This window comes from Trachemys scripta, chromosome 7 (genome assembly GCF_013100865.1).
Source record: "Trachemys scripta elegans isolate TJP31775 chromosome 7, CAS_Tse_1.0, whole genome shotgun sequence".
Classification (NCBI taxonomy): Eukaryota; Metazoa; Chordata; order Testudines; family Emydidae; genus Trachemys; species Trachemys scripta.
The window spans coordinates 111,512,764-111,535,117 of NC_048304.1; the positions used below are offsets into that span (position 1 = coordinate 111,512,764).

The window sequence follows — 22,354 nt, forward strand, 5'->3', positions numbered from 1 at the left end:
CTGCAGTGCGTGAGTGGGACCGGCTCCCTCAAGCCAGCAGCCCAGTAGGCTCCCGAGGCAGGGTGGGGTTGGCAGAGGCCTGCCAGGGCCCGGGGGCCGCCAGGGAGGGGACTGAACCCTGCCCCCTGCCCTCTGACCGCCGAGCAGGCAGCCGCCGCAGCGGAAAGGCGGAAGCGGCAGCAGGCCGAGCGCGCCGCAGACTGTGCGGGCGGAGGGCGGGCAGCGTCAGTGCGGGGCGCGAGTGCGCCGCGAGTCGCCGGGCTCGCTCGTCAGCCGCCGGGGAGCCCAGCCTGGCACCGCCGCGCTCCAGGAGCCGCCCCCGCCCCCTCCCCCTCCGCCGCTGCAGCGCTGGGGACTGAGGCGCCGAGGCTGTAAGGGGCCAGGGGGAGGCCGGCGAGAGCGGGGGCGGGAGGGGCGGAGTGCGCGGAGCCCAGGGCTCCCCAGACCCGGGGAGGGCCCCAGGGCTTCCCACATCTGAGGGGAGGGGGACTGAGTGTGTGACCCCCCCAGTACCAAGTGGGGCATGGTGGTGGTGGAGCGCTGCTGAAGGGGACCCCGCACTCCTCACGCAGGGATGATCTCTAAGGGAGGGTACGTTGGGGCTCCTGCGAGGATATGGTTTAAGGGGGGACCAGGGTGTCTTTAGCCCTAGGGGGAGTTTGTGGGTGAGAAGAGCTGCAGGCTAGAGTTGGTTCCAGACCTGGAAACCCCATCTCACCCTCTGCCCCCTTCCCTTTGCAGAGGAGGGACCTGCCATGCCACAGTAGACTGCCTTGCAGGGAATGGGGAATTTTGTTAAAAGTTCAGGATTATCCTGAAAGGCTCTGGGAGTTTGTTTTGTTGTTGGGTGTTTTTTTTTATGGTGTGAGGGGAGAAACTGACTAAAGAAAAGTTGGTTAATTGCTGTGGAAGAAAAACATCACAATAGAGAATTTTGTTTTAAAAATTAGTTATAGAGCTAAAGATGTTACTTCTCTGGAGGGAAAATCTAAGCAATGGTTAGTGTGTGTCTCTCTCTCTCCTTCAAAAAAAAAAAAAAAAAAAACCTCCCAAAAACAAAACAAACAAAGTATTCAGAGAAAAAACACTGAGACTTTCACAGATATCCCTATTTTAAGTGCACTTATACAGTAACTAGAAGATTCACAGACTTAATTTTGTTACTACTACTACTGAACCCTTCAAGGATGATGTTGGCAGAGCAAGCCCAGAAGTGGTTCCCAACCCACGTGCAGGTTACAGTTCTTCAAGCCAAAGATCTGAAGCCAAAAGGTAAAAATGGCACCAACGATACCTACACTATTATACAACTGGGCAAGGAAAAATACTCCACCTCGGTAGCTGAGAAGACCCTGGAGCCAATCTGGAAAGAAGAGGCCTCATTTGAGCTCCCTGGATTATTGATGCAGGGGAATCCAGAGAAATACATCCTCTACCTGATTGTCATGCACAGGTCGCTGGTGGGGCTGGATAAGTTTTTGGGACAGGTGGCAATAAATCTAAATGATATATTTGAGGACAAGCAACGAAGAAAAACAGAGTAAGTCATGTTTTGTTTAATAGTTATTGGGTTCTTTGATGTATGTGCTTCCCAATCAGAAGCCTTATAGCTAAAGTAAAATTAATAGGTAGATTATATTTTGTTCCCTGATGTATCATAAGCCTCTGTCCTACAATGATCTGTTCATTGGTGTATCCTCATTGAAGTGACCACATGGGCCCGCCCACCTGGACAGAGTGGAACCATATATTTAAAAATTGTAGACAATTTTATTATCTATTAATATTTAACATCTTCTTACATTCTGTTTTTATTTTTTATTCATACTACTCAGTTGCACAACTATTATTTCAACTTGTGGCACACAGTTTGGACTATATTTCTGACTGAGGAAGTCCTTAACCTCAAGCATATATCTAGCATCAACCTGTCTAATGTAGTGTTCAGTCTTCATATTCTGCAAAACTAAGTGACTCTAAATTTTCCACATTTATTATCTAGTGTTGAATGAACTTTGACTAAATTACGGTTTAGCCTGCTGTACTGTACTTTTCTGTTTCTGATTCTGATTAGCGTTTTAGGCATTGATCCTGCAAACTGTTCTGCACTGCAGGCCCATGCAGAGAAGCTTGTAGGGTAGGGTTTGGGCCTTAGCAACAAACTGGAGTTGTTCTATTCATGTTAGTCCAGTTCCTAGAAGTTTCTTCTATTGCAGTAGCCTTCAGCAGCGCCCAAATAAAATTGTAATTAACCAACACATTCTGCAACTAGAACTCAAAGGAAATAATGTAAAAGTTAGGTTTATAAATATTTTGGCCAGCAAATATACTATATGTTTAAAGACTGAGTATCCTCAGGCCTGGTAAATACCCTCATTTTTGTACCAATCTAACTTTTTTGATTAGGGTGTTAGGTGGGTTTTTGTTTGTGTGTTTTTAACTGAAGTATTAAATTGGTACAACCCCTAGTGTGGACCCAATTATATTGGTACAGTGTGGCTTATTTTTCTGAATATATGGGAATAAGTTGTAGTGATGTAAGTACCTTTGTACTGGTATGACTATATCCACGCTAGAGGTCATATAATTTTAACTGTACCAGTACAAAAACTGTGTGGACAAGCCATAAGTTAGGTGTGTAAAATTGCACTTGCTATTTCTGCCTTAACCATCTAAAGCCCCAGTTATGTAATTAACTCTGCATGTGTGTAGATACCTGCTCAGACCGTCCGTTGCAGGATCATGGCATAGGTTAGATTTTAAACGTATTGTCTTTTTAAAGGCAGGCCAAAAGAATTGCAACTGTTCCACTGCAATAGATGCTAACTCTTATAACCTTAATGGTGTGCTAATTTCTATTTCAATTTGATTCAAACATGTTTCACTGTTTCTTCAAAATTAGTTCCTAAGTGTTGTTAAATGTTCTATAATTGGAAGTGATGATTAAACCCTGTGCTGCAAACACTTAGTCACATGCATACCTTTAAGGATGTGATTAGTCCCATTGAAAACAAAAAGATTAAATGAAAGACAAAGTAAAACAAGACAACGGTAAATACAAAAACTTGAATTAAGTAAATCAAAGTGGATATACATGTTCATAAAGTGGAAAAGGTAAAATGAGTTGCATATAAAGAAATCAGGAATTATTGTGAAAAATCACTCCTTCCATTTAGGGCAATGCAATTTTTTTGCAGAATAGAATTACAGCACTTTCACATCTCTTTTTTTATAATCTAACTGAAAGTAATGGTTGAACTATAGTATTGCAAAATTATTCCCGGAAAATGCAATCGACTTGATTTCCGGGATTGTATGCACTGAAGTAATAAGATCCTTGTGATAACTGAATGAACATTCGAAATACTTTTTGTGTGTGTGTATTTATGGGTAACACAAGTTTACATATGTTCTGTATCTTTGTAGCTCTTATTTTCAAGTGTGAGAAGAAGCCCATATCCTGCATAATGTAACATGTGAGAGAATGGTGCACTGTTGCAGAGCCCTTTTGAAGCCAGTGGGGCTCCACAAAACTGAAGCTGTGCCCTGCAAACTACACTTTTCAGGATTGGGGCCTAAGGGTAAATTTTCAAAAGCAACTATAAACTATTTTCAAAAGTGACTTAGGGTCAGATTTTTAAAGATATTTACATGGCTAAAGATGCAGACTCACACCTGCTGAGATGATCAAAAGTGCCTACTAGGCACGTTTCTTCATTTTTAGGTGCCTGCATACCTTGAACCATCTGGCCCTAAGACTTTTGACAATTGGAGTTAGGATCCTAATGCACTCAGGTGGTTTTGCAAATTTTACTGTGTCTACATAAGTATCTGCATGCATACATGTCAGCATTATTTCCTATTACTGTTAACTGGAGATCTAGGAATGTGTGTTGAGAGGAGAACTAACCTTCAGGTATATGTACACCAATGCAGGCTCTCTAACAAAGTGAAATAATCTTGAGCATTCTTTTTAATTCTGGCTTTTTTATTATTATTATTATTATTATTATTAATAAAGACTTTTTGGGGGGTATAACATTCTATTAACCTCAAATTGGCAGTTAGAATAAATAGTGTTCTCAGATATGAGCATTAACTGGTTGAGCCAGTGAAAGTTGAGGATGCTTAATGCATCTCAGGGTCAGGCCTGTTGTTCTTGACCGCAAAGAATTCTGATGCCTCAATGCTATTTTGATTGTTTCAAAAGCACTAATTGAGTTTATTAAACTCTGATTATGCTTTCAGGTATATTGAAGAGGCTTGTGGCATTATTACATCGAGAGTGATTTTTTTATGTTGATGTAGTGTTAACATTTCTTGCTTTGTTTGGGGATAAATGAGATCCAGTTATTTGATTGTGTCTTCACTGGTAATATTTCTACCTTTTTAATATATTTAATAGCTTCCTCTTTCCAACACAGCTGTGCATATGGTGTTGTAAGAGACAGACTCAAGAGTCACTAGAGTATTACAAAAAAGATATTTAATATTCTGCACAATGCTGAACCTTGTCAGCAATTCCCCAGTGCTTTATAGAAATAGGTATGAGAAGTGAAGGCAACCAGCTGATTTTTGAATTCATAGGACTACTGCAGGGTGTATGACATACAGTTTTGTTTGTAAGTATATTTACAAGTTCATTGCAGCTTCAAGAACTCATGACAGGAAAAAATAGTCTCTTTCATTTAGATTTTTTCTTTGCTACTTATACCTTAGAAAAAATGTGATTTTAAAAAATATTCTGAGCAATAAAGTTTTCAAGTAGCTGGGGCTGGGTAGCAGGTTGGAGCTGGGGCTGTCCAGCACCCAATTTCCACGCCGCTTCCTGTCTAGCAGCTCAGGTCTCTTGGGAGCACCAGTGTCCCCACTATGGTCCGGCCCAGCAGCACTGGCCAGGCTCCTGGGCCTGGCCCGCCTTCTCCTGGGCAGAAGGACCTGCCCCCGACCATGGGGATTGGAGCGGCCGGGACCCGGCGCCCCACTGGAATGCAACACGCTTTGCTGCTGCCGTGTGCCGTCGCTCACAAGCCCCTGGGAGCAGCACATGCTGTGACGCCCCTTCCTCCCAGCCCCCACCCCACACTGCCCCTTATCCTCAAGAACCCTCCCCATGCTATCCTTTACCCCCAGTCCCCACCCTCGTGCTGCCTCTTGCCTGCAAGACCCCTCCCCCCACTACCTTTCCCCCACCCCTTGTTGCTAGCCCTTGAGACAGCTTACGGATGCGGGTGCAGATACAGGTAAAAGATGGCTAGTTGATCACGGGTCAGATCACGGGTTGATCCTGGCAGATGCGGATCCACATTTTTGTATCTGTGCAGGGCTCTAATTATGCCTATATTTCCATTATATAAACCAAGTTTTTAATTGCAGCTTTTTTGTCTGTTACTGCAAAGTAAATACATCCCTGTTGCCACTGCAGTCTGTATTAAATATCTGTGTGTGTGTGTGTGTTAAAGCATGTGTACATATTTGTACATACATCTACTTATCTATTGGTCATGTCTGCCCAGAGGCTTCTGGCCTCCTGACAAGCATAACATGATAAAATAAAAGACAATATAAATTCCTGAACCAGCATGAAAACAATAATCTCCAATAACTGACTCTTTTAGATCATTTGCTACAACATTTTTATAGTAGTTGTTTAAATTTCTGTGTTTAACTCTTATTGTCATGTGCTGTAAATTCATAGTGCTATACAAGAATGGTTTTCCATTAACTTTTACTTCTGGTGTTACTCATCTCATTTGCATCCTCTTCATTCTTGTTGTCTTCTAACCATTTATTATCATTTACTTTATTACTTTTCCTAGTGAAGTGATCTATTACACATCCGGCTATGCTTTGAGCTGCAACACTCGTCTGAAGTGTTTCAACTTGAGCTTTTCTTCGTTACGCTTTTTCTTACATGTTGAAATTTGTTGCAGAGGATTTTTTTATCTCCATTTTGTGACCTAACCTCGAAAAATTCTTTGTAGGTAATGTTGACAAAAGTGAAAAATATGTGGTTTTTCTCTTGGCTATTTATTTAATACACTAAAAGGACCCTATCCTAGGCTCCAGAGACCTTTGCCATCAATTAAAATAGTAATGTAAGATAGTCACCAGCATGTTCTGCTCATCCCAACCTCCTTTCCCCCCCGAAAATACCAAAGCTTAAATCAATCCAATCAATACATCCCCTCATCACAAACACATGTCCTTTATTGTGCCCATGTGCTGGTGTATCCTCAAAAGCCTGTTTAAAAGATTTTGCTGCATGCCCTGAATGTCTTATTGACAGATTCAGGATATTTTAAACCAATGATTCTCCAAAAGATATGGCTAGTTGTGGTTACTGTCTTGCTGACATTGTCCTTTCTTTTTCACTGAGGGGGCTGCACCTTGAGCACCTCTGACTGTAGCTGTGGAAGTATGCCATGGGAGGGAAGAATCTCTTGAATTAGGTATCTTTCAAACAACATCTTACATTCCATCCAGAAACGGACTACCAGTGCAGATCACAGTGCACTGGTGTCACCAGCTTAATATACTATGATAGCAAGGAACCCAGAGCTTTTTGTGGATTGGTGCTTTTTCTATATTTTTATAAAATGACTCAATGACAAGTAGTAAGTCAAGGATTCTGTGCTAGCCTCGGTGGTTCAAGTTGATTTTAGTTGTAACACGTAGTTTATCAATATTTAGGTTACAAAGCATAGTTGGTGGTAGCAAGGTCCGCCTCTGAAAGAAATAGTCATAATATTCTGGTCAGATAAAGATGAAAAGCTGCTTTCCCAGATTGCTGTGTGATCATTTCACAATATTACCCCCTGAATGAAAACTTCAATAACAAATGGGAGCATGCACTCTGAATGAGGGAAGCAGATGTAATTCCGGCCATATCTATAGGTTGTCTAACCTTTGATTCATCACTTGTCACACACTCATCTGGATTGAACTTCATTCAGGCTTCAATTTCAGTAACACGTTAGAGGTTTGTCTACACACAAATTGAATCTGAAATAACTAACTTTATTTAAATTCATACCTTTAGTCACTTTGGTTCCAGAATAAGAGTGTCTGTGCATAGTCTTCGCTGAAATAAGTAATGGTGTGAGTTAAAGCCAATTTAGTTATTTCAATTCCAGTTGGTGTATAGACAAGCCCATAGTAAGATATCCTCGTACACCTACTTCCATTCATTTTGTGATGACATGATATTGCTGTTGTGTGTGTATATATATATATATATATTTTTTTTAAACTCTGTATCACATCTTAAATTAGTTTCCAGAAAATAATGCTTGCTTTCCAGTCCTGGTTTACATCTTTCTCGATATCTTAGATCTTATTTTAATAAATAATGAATCAATTCCCCCCCACCCTTTCCCTTCCTATTCAGTACAATCTATACTCCTGTTTCCTTCCTTAATTTTACCATTTATCAACTTTTGATTTGATGCAATGTATATTGTTGATACAGTGTCTGATCATCTTACCAGGAAAACAGCCTTATACATTTTTTCTAGTTAAATTTAGTGCTAGTGCAAAATGTTGAATTTACACCTGTGAACACTGAAGTCCTCTTTCTACCCACAGATCAGATAGTTCTGGATTATCACACTAGTCAGGTTGTGTGAAGAAATGTTCAGTGTACCTAATCTTGAAGGAACTAATCTAAATGGAAAAATTAGTTATTCCCAATGCTGATTCAGTCCTTGGAATACTTTAAATCCTTGATGATCATTTTCCCCATGAGCACTGAAGATTTCAAATTTGGTTTTCTTGCAAGGAAATGTGGTTATCCCAATTTTCAGGCTATGGTCTCGTTCTCTCAAGTAAATTAAAATGAAATACTGTTGCAGCTGTAATTATCTAAGACATTGTTTCTATTCTGCTTGTTCTCTCTTGGAGTATTATCATAGGGAGTGTTATTTTTACTTCCTTGATTTTAGCATGTCTGACTCATTGGGTGTTATGTTTTATTTCGCCTTCACTTTAATATAAATTAAAATGTTCCTTCTAGCACCTGTCTAAGATGAAGTTAGAATTGAGACAGTAAACATTTATTTCAGATATAAGCAAAAATGCTAATACCTGATGGATAATGCCCGTGTAGCTTTATCCTCATGCACAAGATTTGGAAACACTGTGATTTGTAAGCAAGGGACTGATGGACTGGAAACACTTGGGCTAGTCACTTGTATCTACATTAAGTCCAAAAATGGGTTTTGCTCTGGGACGTGTGTGTATGTGTGTATGCATGGGTTTGCTTTCATTGTGTTCACTGAAGAAAACCCACTTTTTACCTCTCCAGTATTACAAGACAGTGAGGATTACCACCAGGAGCAATTTATCTTGAAAGGCGGGTGGCCTAGTGGTTAAAAGATTTGTTAAACATTCATGTGCTCTGGATTTTGATGGTATTTATAAGTAATTTTAGAGGCAACTACTGGTGTAGGGCACTTTCCTTTTTCCTCTTTGGTAAGTGGTCTAGCTGAGCCCTTTTTTCTTTTTCTTTTTCTTCTTTTTAATCACTAGGCCACTGTGTGTGGAATCAAAGCACTGAAACCCTGGGAATAGTGGGAACAGTCTTGGGGTGCTCAGTATTTTTGAAAATCAACCAACTAATTTCTAAATCTAAATCCTGATTTAGGTAACTGACTTCATATTCCTATTTTTAAAATCTTTGCCTAAATTTTAAATTAACTGAAAACAGTTGATACTTCATTGGCAGAGAGGGAAAAGAGGAAGAACTTTGGAAAGTTGAAGTACTTGTGGCACACTTGAGACTAACAAATTTATTTGAGCATAAGCTTTCGTGGGCTACAGCCCACTTCATCGGCTGCATAAAATGGAACATATAGCATGGAGATATATACACATACAGAGAACATGGGTGCCACAAGTACTCCTGTTCTTTTTGCGGATACAGACTAACACGGCTGCTACTCTGAAACCTTTGGAAAGTTGTGGACTCAATGGGGAAATCACTCCATTGCTTCTCACATTTGGCAGTGGCAAGAAACAGAGGTGGAGGCCAGCTTTCATTCTGAACCACAGGTTGAATATGCTCGTCAGCAGGGTCTCAAATTGCAGTGGGGGAGTCTAGGTTGGATATTAGGAAACACTATTTCACTAGGAATTGTGGTGAATAGTGGTGAAGCACTGGAATGGGTTACCTAGGGAGGTGGTGGAATCTCCATTCTTAGATGTTTTTAAGGTCAGGCTTGACAAAACCCTGGCTGGGATGATTTAGTTGGTGTTAGCCCTGCTTTGAGGAGGGGGTTGGGCTAGATGACCTCCTAAGGTCTCTTCCAACCCTAATCTTCTATGTTTCTATGGCCCAATCCATCTCCCACTGAAATGAATAGAAACTCTCCCATTGTCTTCACAGGGAGTTGTATGAGACTATATATGAGTAACAGACTTTATGGTTTGTAACAGAATATACATAGATTTTTGCCCCCACTCATATTATTATTCGGATAATGAGCAGAATGTTTTAAGCAATTCTCCTTTAACAGTTGGTGGAAGAGAGAGAGAAAGGACAGAGGAATCATAGTGACAGTAAAACGACCTACCGCCATGACTGGAAGAGAGACTAAGTATTGGTCACAAAAGATTTACTGGAAGCAGGGTGTAAAGTGTGTGAGGTGAGCAGTAGCAAATATAAAAAAGTAAGTTGGAGAAACCAACAGAATCAGAAGAAAATGAGGAGAGAGAAAAAACAGCTTGAGAAATCCAGGAAAACAGAAGTGGGCTTGTAGCTCTTGCTACATTGAGTGAACGTTTTGAATTGCTGTCTCACTTGACTTTTTGTATATGTGAAAATTTGGCCTTAATTATTATGTATACACTATACACTATAATAGAAACAGAGTGTATTTTCCTCCTCACCTTTCCAGTCTACTACTGCCCAGGTAAAGGAGTCTGTGCCCTGGTATTGTGGTGTTTATTTATGTAGCATGAAGAGGGTCATTAAGAAGATTGCCAGAATAGTGGACGTTGGTTCCTTATTAATTACAGGATTCTTAAGTAATTTCTTTAGTGGTTAGTAAATAACCATGCTTGTTCAGACTGGATTGTTGGTTATCTTGGGCTGCTAGGTAATAAGATTTTTCCTAGGTTGTCTTGAACCTTTCTGTCTCCTAGTCTTTGTTTTGAGAAGACTGATGGAGTGTAGAAGAGCAATACAAATAATAAATACCACCTACAAAATCAAGATAACCAAAAACTTGTGGGGGAGGAGCGAAAGTTCATGATCAGGATTCTCAGAAATATATGAGAAAAGGAAACATGGGAGGCATAGTTGGAAAGGGAAGAAGAGTAAGGAAATAAAATAAGAGGATATAAGCATAGGCATCATCTTCAGAACCTTTGAAGGTGAGGGCAAGAATTTTGAATCTGAAGCAGAAGGCAATAGGACTTCCCTTGAAGTTGAGCCTTGGTATGAGGTCTGTTTAAATAAGAATAGATGCAATACTTGGTTATTAAATAAAAGTTCCTGTTCATGCATGTTACTGGCTATTTTCCTAGTGTATGCAGACTTTCTAAGGCTTGGTCTACACTACCCCCCCAATTCGAACTAAGGTACGCAACTTCAGCTACGTGAATAACGTAGCTGAAGTCGAAGTACCTTAGTTCGAACTTACCTTGGTCCACACGCGGCAGGCAGGCTCCCCCGTCGACTCCGCGGTACTCCTCTCGCCGAGCTGGAGTACCGCAGTCGACGGCAAGCACTTCCGGGTTCGACTTATCGCGTCCAGACTAGACGCGATAAGTCGAACCCAGAACTTCGATTTCCAGCCGTCGAACTAGCTGGTAAGTGTAGCCAAGGCCTAAGGAAAAAGCTCATGGCATCCTGTCAACTGCAACATTTATTGTGGTTAAAAGTACTGTAAGCAAAACCAAAATAGCAAGTTTTATAACCTTTTATAATACACTGCAGTATAAAAATTGGCAATAGTATAATGGAATTTAATAATTCAGGCCCAATATGCTGCTATCTGAAAACACAACTTTATTTTCCAAATCCTTTTCCTATTATGTACATTGTTTCTCTATTTGCTGCACACAACCTTGTATTTTAAAAACAGATTCTAATAAGAAATATTCACTGTTTCAGAATTGATTGTTCACGATGAACTGTTCACAAGATTTATTATTGTTTTATTCTTATCAGTATTAGAAAAAATTATATTTGACTCTGAATAAAAAATCAGAAATTGAGTCTATTTCTCTCAATCTCATATGAGCTGAAGCATATGGAAATTTCATTATAACTAAAATGTCAGATACAGTCTCCAAAGTTACCAAAATAACCTTGCATTTTCGCCATAAAAATCAAATGTGTGTTTTTATACCAAGAACAAGAAAGGTCTGATCCTATAGTTATCATGTTAGCAAAACTCCACTGAAGTCACTGAGAACTTGGCATGAGTAAATAGTTCAGGATCAGGCTCCATTGGCCTAGTCCTGCACCAGTGAATCAATGGGAACCTTGCTGTTGACTTCAGTGAGTGCAGGATCAAGCACCACATGTCCTTTTGTTCTTTTCCAAGGGACTTTTTTGTTTGTTTGTTTTTTCATTTTTGCAACCGAACTATTTTTTTGGTGTGACGTTCTTTAAAGTCTTTGAATGCAAGTTGTGTATGCTCCGAAGGCAACATACAAGTTGTAAACGTTTTGTAATGAAACTCCTTCAGGCTTTTATGAATGTCAAAATAGTTTGCTGTATGTGTGCCAATAACAGGTGATACCGATAGTGACACACATTAGTTAACTTGTGATAATGATTTCAGTAGTTGGCTTACATTAAACAGTAAAAGACTATCCATACACAGATACACTAACATTTCTGTTTTTAAACCTTAAATGTGTGTTTTGACATTGTTACAAAACAAGTTAATAAACATCAGATGTCAGTTTAAAATTATAGTAATGTTCTGATCCCTAAATGAAAACATATGCAAATTCAGGAATATCCTTGCAAGAATACTGTCAAAGATACAATATTCCTGTCTGAGATTTATTGGGGGGATAAATGCTTAATCACTGCTGAGATTGGCCTTCTTAAAATTGGAAAAACTGACTTAAAGTTTGTATTATTTTTTGTTTCCTGGTCTTTGTTGCCAGAATTTACTTCTCCCCTTTAAGAGTGCTCCGACAACAACCAGACCCACAATCCCACATGAAATTTTGGCCTGTCCAGTAAATGGTGTAGAAGGGGGAGCTTTCACTGCTTCCGCTTTTGCTTGTCTGAGAAACTGGATCTGCTTTTATTAATAATGTACAATTTAAGTCCAGTGATAGAACATAAGGGTTGTGTATGTGTATGGATTTTTTTCGTTTTTGTGTTTAAATATAGATGGGGGGGAGGGATAGCTCAGTGGTTTGAGCATTAGCCTGCTAAACCCAGGGTTGTGAGTTCAATCCTTGAGGGGGCCACTTGGGGATCTGGGGGGCAAAATCAGTTCTTGGTCCTGCTAGTGAAGGCAGGGGGCTGGACTCGATGACCTTTCAAGGTCCCTTCCAGTTCTAGGAGATGGGATAGCTCCACTATTATTATTATTATTATTATTATTACAGTAGAACATACGGAGTCTGAGCAAGCTTTCTTTTGAAGGTGACCTTTCAAAGGGCATCGGGGAGTTGGTTTTTTTTCACTTCTTTTGCTACTTTATGATGTACAAAGGACAGACATATGTGTGTGTATGTATTTTCTGTTGTTTACATTAGAATTTAGGTTTTGTCTACCTTCTTTTTCCATTAACGAGTCGGATGAACTAGTTAGGTTTGTGGCATTACTGATACTAAAGAGGGTGAAGTCGGGTTAACTGAAAAGAGAAATATTTTTCTTCACTGTTAACACTTGTTTGCTTTTTGTTTAACATATATGCAAATTAAATGCCTAACAATTAAAAGGAAGAGTATCTTTATTAGAGATGTAATTCCCCTACCCCTTTATTGAAGGGATGAAAAAATTCTCAATCCTCTTATCTGGGCCTTTAAATGTATACTTAGTAAAAATAGGGAAGACGACTTGATATTAGTAAGGTATAAAACTTTTGGACCTTCTTTATACATCATGAAGAAGCAAAAAAAAAAAAAAAAAAAAAAGTCCCTTCTTCTCCCTTTCATTTTTTCCTTGGCAGGTCACCTCAACTCAAAATTCATATTTCTGGATCTGAAACCTTTTTATTTACTTAAGCCATCACTTGTTTAAAGAAAACAAACAAAAAACCTGAAAGGGGATTGAACTATTTTTCTCTTCCTTTTCAGTCTATTTACTTAGAGTATTTGATAGTACTATGTGCATAATCAGTTTCTTATCTGTGTTGATAGTAAGTGTCACTTCCTACCCTCCTGTTTTAACTTCGTTACATCATGCTAATCTACTGCTGTGGGAATACGTATGCATGTGTTTTTTCTAGATAGTTCACGAGCTGTGGAGCTGCTGACATGTCACTGTTTAGCGGGATGTTGCTGCTGACTAACTCAGGGCTTGTCTACACTGGCGCTTTACAGCGCTGCAACTTTCTCACTCAGCAGTGTGCAAAAAACACACCCCTGAGTGCTACAAGTTTCAGCGCTGTAACGTGCCAGTATAGACTGCACCAGTGCTGGGAGCCATGCCCCTCGTGGAGGTGGGTTTTTTAGAATGCTGGGAGAGCTTTCTTCCAGTGCTGTGCCGCCACTACACAAGCCACGTTAAAGTGGTGTCGTGGCAGTGCTTGAACATTGCCAGCGTAGACAAGCCCTCTTTTTTTTTTTTTTTTAATGTGTATATATATTTATTTATATATATAAATTGTATTGGTCTTGCAGGAACCAAGGTGTAACATCACCTACCAGCGCCAAGTAAATGAGCAGCTGAGTGGGTGTCTGGGTGTCCGCTTCCTTGGACCCTTTCAGTGAGCTATGGAGACAGCCTATTTCCCTCATTCAATCCTCACTCTCTTCTCTGGTGCTAGAGAATGAAAATTTCCCACACTCCCTTGATTCCTTTCACATGGCTGTACGAGCAGCAGGAGCTGGAGGAAACCTCAAATCCTCTTAGGGCAAGGAGAAATGGAAGAAGAGATGTAGCAATGTTTTCAGCCTGTGCCTATCCCCGCTCTTTCAGGATTGGGGACTCTGTGTGTCTCAGAGGCCCCCCCAAAATCCTGCTCAGAACATGGGAAGTAATGGTGGAGGAAATGTGGGAGGAGATAATGACCCTCACTGAGTCCTGTGTACAGGTGGAGTAGGTAGAGGAAGTAGAGGGAGTCTTCGCTCCACAGATGCCTCCTTGGGATTAGGGAGCAAAACGGAGTAGGAATAGAGCATGCTTGGGGTCAGGTGGGCCCTTAATCCCTTTGACCAGGGAGCATCACTGGGCTGGTTTTAGGGGAAAGGGGAAATGATGGGGATCTCACTCCTCTGCTCCTCCATATAGGAGTAGGGAGTCAATATGGTTCCAAAACCAAACAGGAAGGGGTAGAGTATGCTGATGTTAGTGCTACAGTGACCAGCAAAGAGGAGGAGCAAGCCCTTCATTGTGGGGGCATACCTAAGTGGGGCCTGATTACTCTATTTGTGCTCTTGCAACTACCGTTAAAGGCATTTAGAGATGAGCTTGCATAACTGATGGGATGTTTGGCCCTGAATTACCCAAAGGTCCCAAAAGCAGTCTGTGAGCGCTTCTCTGTTAGTGCCACTCATGTAAACCTCAGCAGAGGAGGGAAAAAATATTTACTGGCATATAAACTTAAGCAAAACCAAAACCAAAATGAATTTTGAGTGAAACACTTGGCAAACAATACACATTTATGTAGTATGTTATTTACAAATAAAGGCTATTTTTGAAAAGTTGACAATGTCCTTTTAAATGGCAAAAAAAAAAAAAATATTTGGCTGTTTAATTGCTAGATGCCATATTCAGCCTTGTTAAGCAGATGACTTCAGTGGGGTTTAGTACACTTGCCCCAAGCCTGACTTTTCACTAGTCTCACATTCCAAGTGCCAAAGTAATTTTTTTTTTAGAGCTTCCTTTTCAAAAAATTATATTGGAAAAATATAAATTTTGATCAATTTATTACACAGAAAATCTTAACCAAGAATTCCCTGAATAAAAATCTTCATGGCACTGGTGTTCAGTTTACAATATCAAGATTATTTTAACTTGTAAATAGCATCCAGCTTTATGACTAGTCTTCATAATGAAACATATCTCAACTTGTTTTCTCTCTCTCTCTTCCTTTCTCTTTTAAGATGGTTTAGCCTAGAGTCCAAACAAGGGAAAAGAACTAAAGACAGAGGAGAAATAAAGGTCAATATTCAGTTTATGAGGAATAATATGACAGCAAGCATGTTTGATTTGTCAATGAAGGACAAAACAAAATCCCCCTTTGCTAAACTGAAAGACAAAATGAAGGGTCGAAAGAATGATGGGACGCTTTCGGATACATCCTCTGCAATCATTCTGAGTACTCACATACCTGATGCGAACATGGACATGTCCACTAATGAAATACAAATAAAATCAAAACCAAAAAAACCTTTTCTTTTGGGACCTCAGCGATTATCTTCAGCTCATTCAATGTCTGATTTAACTGGACCACATGTGTCTTCAGAAAAAATTAAATCCAGCACAATTGGCCATACACACCTTTTCAGAAGTCAGTTAGAATCTTTTACTTCTGTTGATGAAAGTGGTAAGTAAAACATGTTTTTCTTCATCTTAGCCATTGTGATTGTAGTCTCATTGCTATCAGTGTGAAAATATTTAAGAATCTGGTGCGTTTAGTGCATGCTGTAAATTCCAGACAAAGAAGTTTAGAATTTTTTCTCTGTATAGTAGCTTAATTCATAGAAGTCTTGCCTTTTTGTTTAGATCAGTAGGTGATGCCTATTTCCTGTTTAAATGTTGTTGCCAAGAAACAGGGAATAACCAGCTTCTGTGACTGTTTCATTGCCCATTTTTTCCTAAGTTTAAAGCATACAGTAATAACATTACATTTTATGTAGCAATCCAATACAAAAAAGGGTCTAACTGGTCAGAAATGTTTAAGAAAAAAATAAATCTGATCATGTTTTTTAGTGTCCAGAAACTGTCACCAAAGCAGGGCTGGCTCCAGGCACCAGCTTAACAAGCAGGTGCTTCGGGCGGCCAAGGGAGAGGGGCGGCACCTGCGGCAATTCGGGGGCGGCAGGTCCCTCACTCCCTCTAGGAGCGAAGGACCTGCTGCTGAACTGCCGCCGCCGATCGCGGCTTTTTTTTTTTTGCGCTTGGGGCAGCAGAAATGCTGGAGCCGGCCCTGCACCAAAGTAACTCTAATGTAGATGAAGAATTAAAAATGCTTTTAGTTGTGTAAAATTTCTTTTAGAAAATGACAAAAATGTATTGTTCTACAACTTCAAACTAGTCACAACCACCTTGTGTGTACAATTTTCATATCAGCGGTTCTCAAACTTTAGCAACCCGAGGATCCCCATTTTGATTTAAAAATTTTCACAGACCCCCAAGCCTGCTTCTAATTTTCCTCGAGGGTGCTCAACCCCAGCTCAGCCCCAGACCCCACCCCTGCCCCACCTCTTCCCTGCCTTTGCCCCTCCTCTTCCCTCCCTCGAGGCCCCCCATCCCCATTCCTCCTCCTCCCTCCCAGTGCCTCTTGCATGCTGCTGATTAGTGGGGCCAGTGGCCTCTGACATGATTCGCGGACCCCCCTGGAGTACCCTCGTGGACTGCAGCATGAAAACCACCGAGATAGAAAATAAGTGCTTATTGAAGAGCATATGGATTCCTTAAAAATTCCTTAATCACATACTAGGGACCATAACCGCTTTGCTTTAAAAAAAAAAAAAAAAAAAAAACTCTCTTGAAATTAGAACCAATTGCAAAACTTCTAAACCTGAATTTAATAACATGAGCTCTCCCTCTGGTCATAAAGTGTGAGGTAATGTCTCGCTGCTTATATACTAACAACAAAATTGTTTGCAGGAAGTCTAAAATCGCCACATAGGAGGACATTAAGTGCTGATACTTCTAAAATGAACCAGCTTGACAACACAGCTGATGAAAGTGAATCAGCATCTGAAGCACAAAATGACCCCTTTACAAATGTGAGTGCTTCATTGCCCCAAAAGTTTGCAACGCTGCCAAGACAGAAAAATCCATTTGAAGAAAGCCCTGCATCATGGGACCAAAACATAAGTCTGTTTTCCAAGCCTGTTGAAATAAAAAAAGAAATTAAAAAAGAGAAAAAGGAGAAAGTTAGCCTTTTTGAAAGAGTGACTGGAAAAAAAGATAAGAAGTTGGATAAACTTAGCAATGGAGGATCTGACAGTTCCACTGACTTGAAATCACCTAGTGCATTTGGTGAAATTCATAATCAAAACACTCCTTATGATTCACGTAATCCGTTTACAACAAACTTCAAGCCCACAAGCATGTTGCCGACATCTAGGTAGGTTTTACTTTATTTGGACCTGATATCTTGAGCATGTTATATAAATGAAAATGTGTTGTGTTCAAGTATATAATCTTTGTGCTTTTATTATATACGTTTATACCACTGCTCATCCATTTGTAAGTAAAAAGGATGAATTTCTTATATAGTTTGATCATTTCCTTTCCAGTGGTATACTTCTAAGGATCTTTTTGAAGTTACATTGTATATTGCTAACACGAGCTGTGAGTGCTGTTTGGTTTTGAGTTTCTGAAGACATTATTCATGCTTCAGCATGGGTTTGTCTTTAAAGTCTTGGCTTTAGATGGAGCTTGTTTACTACTAAATCTAAATAGTGATCACATTTTAGAAGTCGCTAATTATTACAACACCTCTGTATAAGTATTGTAATATTTCAGATGCAGAGTGCAAGTATTGATAAATGTTAATCTTGTAATGGCAATTGCAACCTGCATCTAGAATAACTCCTGCTTCCCCTATTTTATGGTCACATTACACATCACAGTGCCCATTTAATAGGGATTCTTAGCCACTCATTCTGCATCTTTTTAAAATTGGAGTCATTTTGAGAAAAATAGTCTTGATTGTATATGTACATAAACTTTTAGTAAGACACTGCAAAGCCTCTTGGGTTTCTGCATTTATAATACAAGTTTCATTCCATTATTTCCACAAAGCCAAAAGTATAAAAGTTAGTCATCTTTACTGTATGATAAATATTATAAGAAAATATCCATCATGCAATAGATTTAAATGAAAAATTTTACTTTTTACACATTCCAATATTATAGTCATATCAAAATCTTTGTGTGTTCTTCCTGTGTTGACATATATTTTGTGCAAATAGTATTTTCCTTTGAATTAGAAACTTTTACTTATGGAACTTATATATGTAATAACTTCACAATTTAACTTTACTTTTACAAATTTTAACTGGAAGGTAAGTAAAATAGAATGTTTAGTGTACATGTGGTGTTAGTGATATGGCAGGAAATGTCTAAATGTATAAATTTATGGATACCGCATAAGTTAGACTGAAAAAGTGAGCTTTTATATATGCATGTTCAATATTCGGATAAAATTTAGATTTTTGAGCTGCTTTTTTGAGAATTTAGATTTTTGAGCTGCTTTTTGCTTAATTTCTATTTTCCTCATTCTCCATATTTTAACCTCTTTATGGAAGGGACCTTGTCTCCTTACTCTCAGAAAAGTACCTAGCATATTTTTGGTACTACATAATAACTGTTTATAGTCTGAAGTCTTCCTCCAGTTCTCCCCATCTTAGTACACTCAGAAATCTCTGGGTACATTTCCCAACTAAAGGTTTAAAAGGCAAGGTAATGTAAATGATAGACAAATGCACTTGTCTTGCTTAAATTACAAAGAAACCATATACCTGGCCTCATGCAGCATGTATCTGAAGATTATCTGTTAGAACCTCAAGGCTGAAATGTAAATTCTTTGTCATTTATAGAGTCTAAATGGAGACCATATGAAGAATGTAAAACTATTGTGAATGTATGTTGGTAGGACAAGGTCTATTTATCAGGCATCAGGATGGCTGACCATTAAGCTTTTAATGTTGAAGGAAGTGTATCGCTTTTTGAATCTGGGACTTAAGGTTTGAGGTGGTGGCTTTGGTTTTGGTATTGATCATAGCTGACTGGAGATTGGGATGATACGGGTTTTTTGTCTGGATCAAGTGAATCTGAAAAAGACTGGCAATTTTTTAAAAATTTTTGTCTGATTTATTATCAAAGATACCTGGAGCACACATACTCAAAGGTAATTAGGTGGCTAACTTCCGCACACACATATATGAACTCTTGGTGAGCCTACCATGTCTCTTGAAGTTAATGTGAGTCTTTCTGTTGACTTCAGTGAGCTTTATATCAGACCCCAAGTTAATCCTAATTAATTTAGTTTGGCATTTTTTGATTAAACAATAATAATTTGAGGAATGGCATTTCCTGGTAGTATAGTTAATTGTTGGCTAGATGAGTTCCTGGAAGGAGGCTTTTGTTCATTACCTAGCCAATCCATTAATTGCCCATCTTATTGATCAACCTTGCTATTATAACACAATACATTATAAAAATAAAAAGTAATTGTGTTTGCTACTTCAGAAGTGGGGAGAGATGTTAGTAGTTTGCTTACAGCACCTATTTGTTCCCAACAGTTAAATGGATGCAGTAGCCCTTGGGAAAGCAGGATTTCATTTTCATTGTTCTGGTAAGCTTAATGAGGGTTAACCTTCTGTTAGAGAATTACAATAAAATCAGCAAGAGTAAGAGATGTTGGAAATATGGAGATATAGGAACTCATAATTTCTGATAATCTCAGCTCAGGCAAGAGCTCCTTCTGTACCCTTTAGCAAGTCATTTAATCTTTCTGCTTCAGTTTCCTTATTTGTAAAATAGGGATGATGTTTCTGTACCCCTTAAAAATTTTGTGAGGATGATATTAGAATTGATTAAGGGCTTTGAAGATGTAAAGAATTATGTAAATGGTAAGGGTTATTTTCTTTTTTATTGTCTGATGTAAATGTGCATTAGAGACTTTTGTGCTAACTTCTTGATGTTTGAAATCTGTTATGGCCGTACAGTAAAAGAAAACGCACCTTTTGTAAATGTTTATAAATCCATTAGTTCCAAGGCATTTAGACCATGCAGCCAATGAAAAGTCACTAAGCCTACAATATATGCTAGTATTCTTTGTCACCCTTTAGCAGTAATGGGATTTGTCTTCATAACTCCTAATCCACTGCTTTGAAACTTTTGCCCTATATATTATATTGCATTCATTATTGTAATTGCTCCCATTAATTGATAGAGCTCTCAGGAGGATAATCTGTGGACACCAGCCATGTTGTCTTTATACTAAACACACCTAAATAAATAGATATTTGTTTTTAAAAATAAAAATCCTTCATAAAATGACCAAACCTTTGTGCATCATTTCTCTAAAATTGTTTGTTTAAAAAAAAATACACTACAGTGGGCTAATAAACTGATGTGAAAATTTCTCAATTTACACCACTTGACAGGTGCTAAAAGAAAAGCATCTTTAATTCTAATGTGTTGTTAGGACCTCTTTAGAGAGATTGTACAAGTTATTAACAAGGTCCTCTGAGACAGGAGACGGGTAATTAACAAGACCTACAGAAAGAGTTTAGGTAATTAATGAGCTTCTGGGTACTGGACACAGGGTAACAAATAGTCCAATAGTTAAAGCTGACAGGTTGTTACTAGTATGATCAAATGGCAGATTTAGGAAAGTGAATTGATAGATGTCTGTGAGCTTTCTAAGAATCGTTTAAAAATAACTCTTTAGGTTATATTTCCATGACACAGTAGTCTTATAATGGTAATTCTACACTTAACCAGTTCAGGAGCTAGTTGAGATTGAAATTTCTTTACAGACTATCAAATGGATGTAGCACCCCAAAAGGAAACATAGTAAGGAGGCATGAGAGGAATTATTACTAAGTGGCATGTATCTATAAATCATTGTCTATTTTAGAGAAAAGTCAGCTGAACAACTAAATAAACCTGTGAACTACACGTTCCAGAAGCTGAGCAGACTTAGATTGAGTTAAATACATATATAGTAAAATAAGAAGAGCTTTCTCTACTCACATATGAGTTCTGATCAAACCACTCAGAAAAAATAAAGAGAAAATTTGGTTACTTTCTTGATTTCTGGTTTCTTATAAAATTCTTCTATAGTGTATTTCAAGGAAAGAGGAAGGGAAATATAGAAGTCAAGAAGGAGGGAGTATTCAGATTTCAATAGGATTCTTTGTACATGCATTTAGATATACCAATCTGTTGGCCATCCACACAGTTTTGGAAGAAAAATACTATCAATTTGGTCAAAGACTGTTGATGTGGAAAGGTCACAATAGCATATGGAGGGGTGGAAATTTACGGACTATTTGTGTTGATTCCAAAAGAAAATGTATAGTGCTTAAAATATAGGTGTTATTCCCATACTAACTTTGTCACCTCTTTTGTGTATTACATTAATTGCATTCAAAGAAATACTTACAAAATTCTTATAGAAATTGAAATCTATTTGAATATATATCATAACAAATACAAATAAAACCTGCGTTCCTTCTATCCTGTCATCTATAGTGAAAATTTATTGTGTTAAGTATTCTTTTGCTACTTCAAACACACCTAAAAGGTGCATTTAAAAAAAAAAAAGTTTGTATTTAATAATCTCCATCTGTTTTGTTTATCTTTCTTGTTTTGAGAACCATTCCCAGATTTGACAGTGTTTGTCCCTTCAGTGAATCTCAATGGTTGTGCATGCTCATTATGCTTAACAGTCAGCCCTGGCTGTTGCTGGGTGTCTGCTGTTAGTAATGATGATGATGTTGATTACTTTCTCTTTAGAAATACTTCAATTAATTGTGAAAGTCTGAAATAACATATATTTTTGCATTGCTCCTGTCTTCCTGAGCTCTCATCACTGTATTCTCACCAAACAGCTCTTGCCATCTCTTCATTTTCAGATGCTATTTCACAGAACGTAACATTTGAGAATCAGATGGCACAAAAATTACAGGAATTTTGAGAGCATCAAAGGGACCAGAAAATACTGAACTGAGGACAAAGAGCAGCACATAGTATATTTTCAGGCTTTAAAATTTCATTAAAGTTTAGTATGTGTCACTGTTACTTCTCAATTTCGCCTTTAAGCATGATGCACTAGGGCTCTCTTTCTGCAATAAGCTCCATGTGCGTGGACGCCTGCTCTTGCACACAGAGCCCATTACAGGAAAGGTGCAAAGGAGTGCAATGTTGCTTATTCCTTTTAAAGGTTACAATGCATCTCCCTTCTTAGCTGCTTTCCTTTCTGCACTTTGTTTAGGAGCTCCTGCTTCCAGAAAACCCATTATTGTG

At 38.8% G+C, this 22,354-nt stretch overlaps 1 protein-coding gene across 1 annotated transcript in view; it reads left to right on the forward strand.

The window, feature by feature from the left end:
- The first annotated feature begins 229 nt into the window (after positions 1-229).
- Positions 230-22,354, forward strand: part of RAB11FIP2 (RAB11 family interacting protein 2) — a 47,327-nt gene continuing 25,202 nt past the window's right edge. The window contains exons 1-3 of the mRNA XM_034776031.1: positions 230-1,540; positions 15,244-15,686; positions 16,973-17,438. Of these exons, the coding sequence (XP_034631922.1) occupies positions 1,188-1,540; positions 15,244-15,686; positions 16,973-17,438 (1,262 nt within the window). The 5' untranslated portion in view covers positions 230-1,187. The remainder of the gene's footprint in view (positions 1,541-15,243; positions 15,687-16,972; positions 17,439-22,354) is intronic.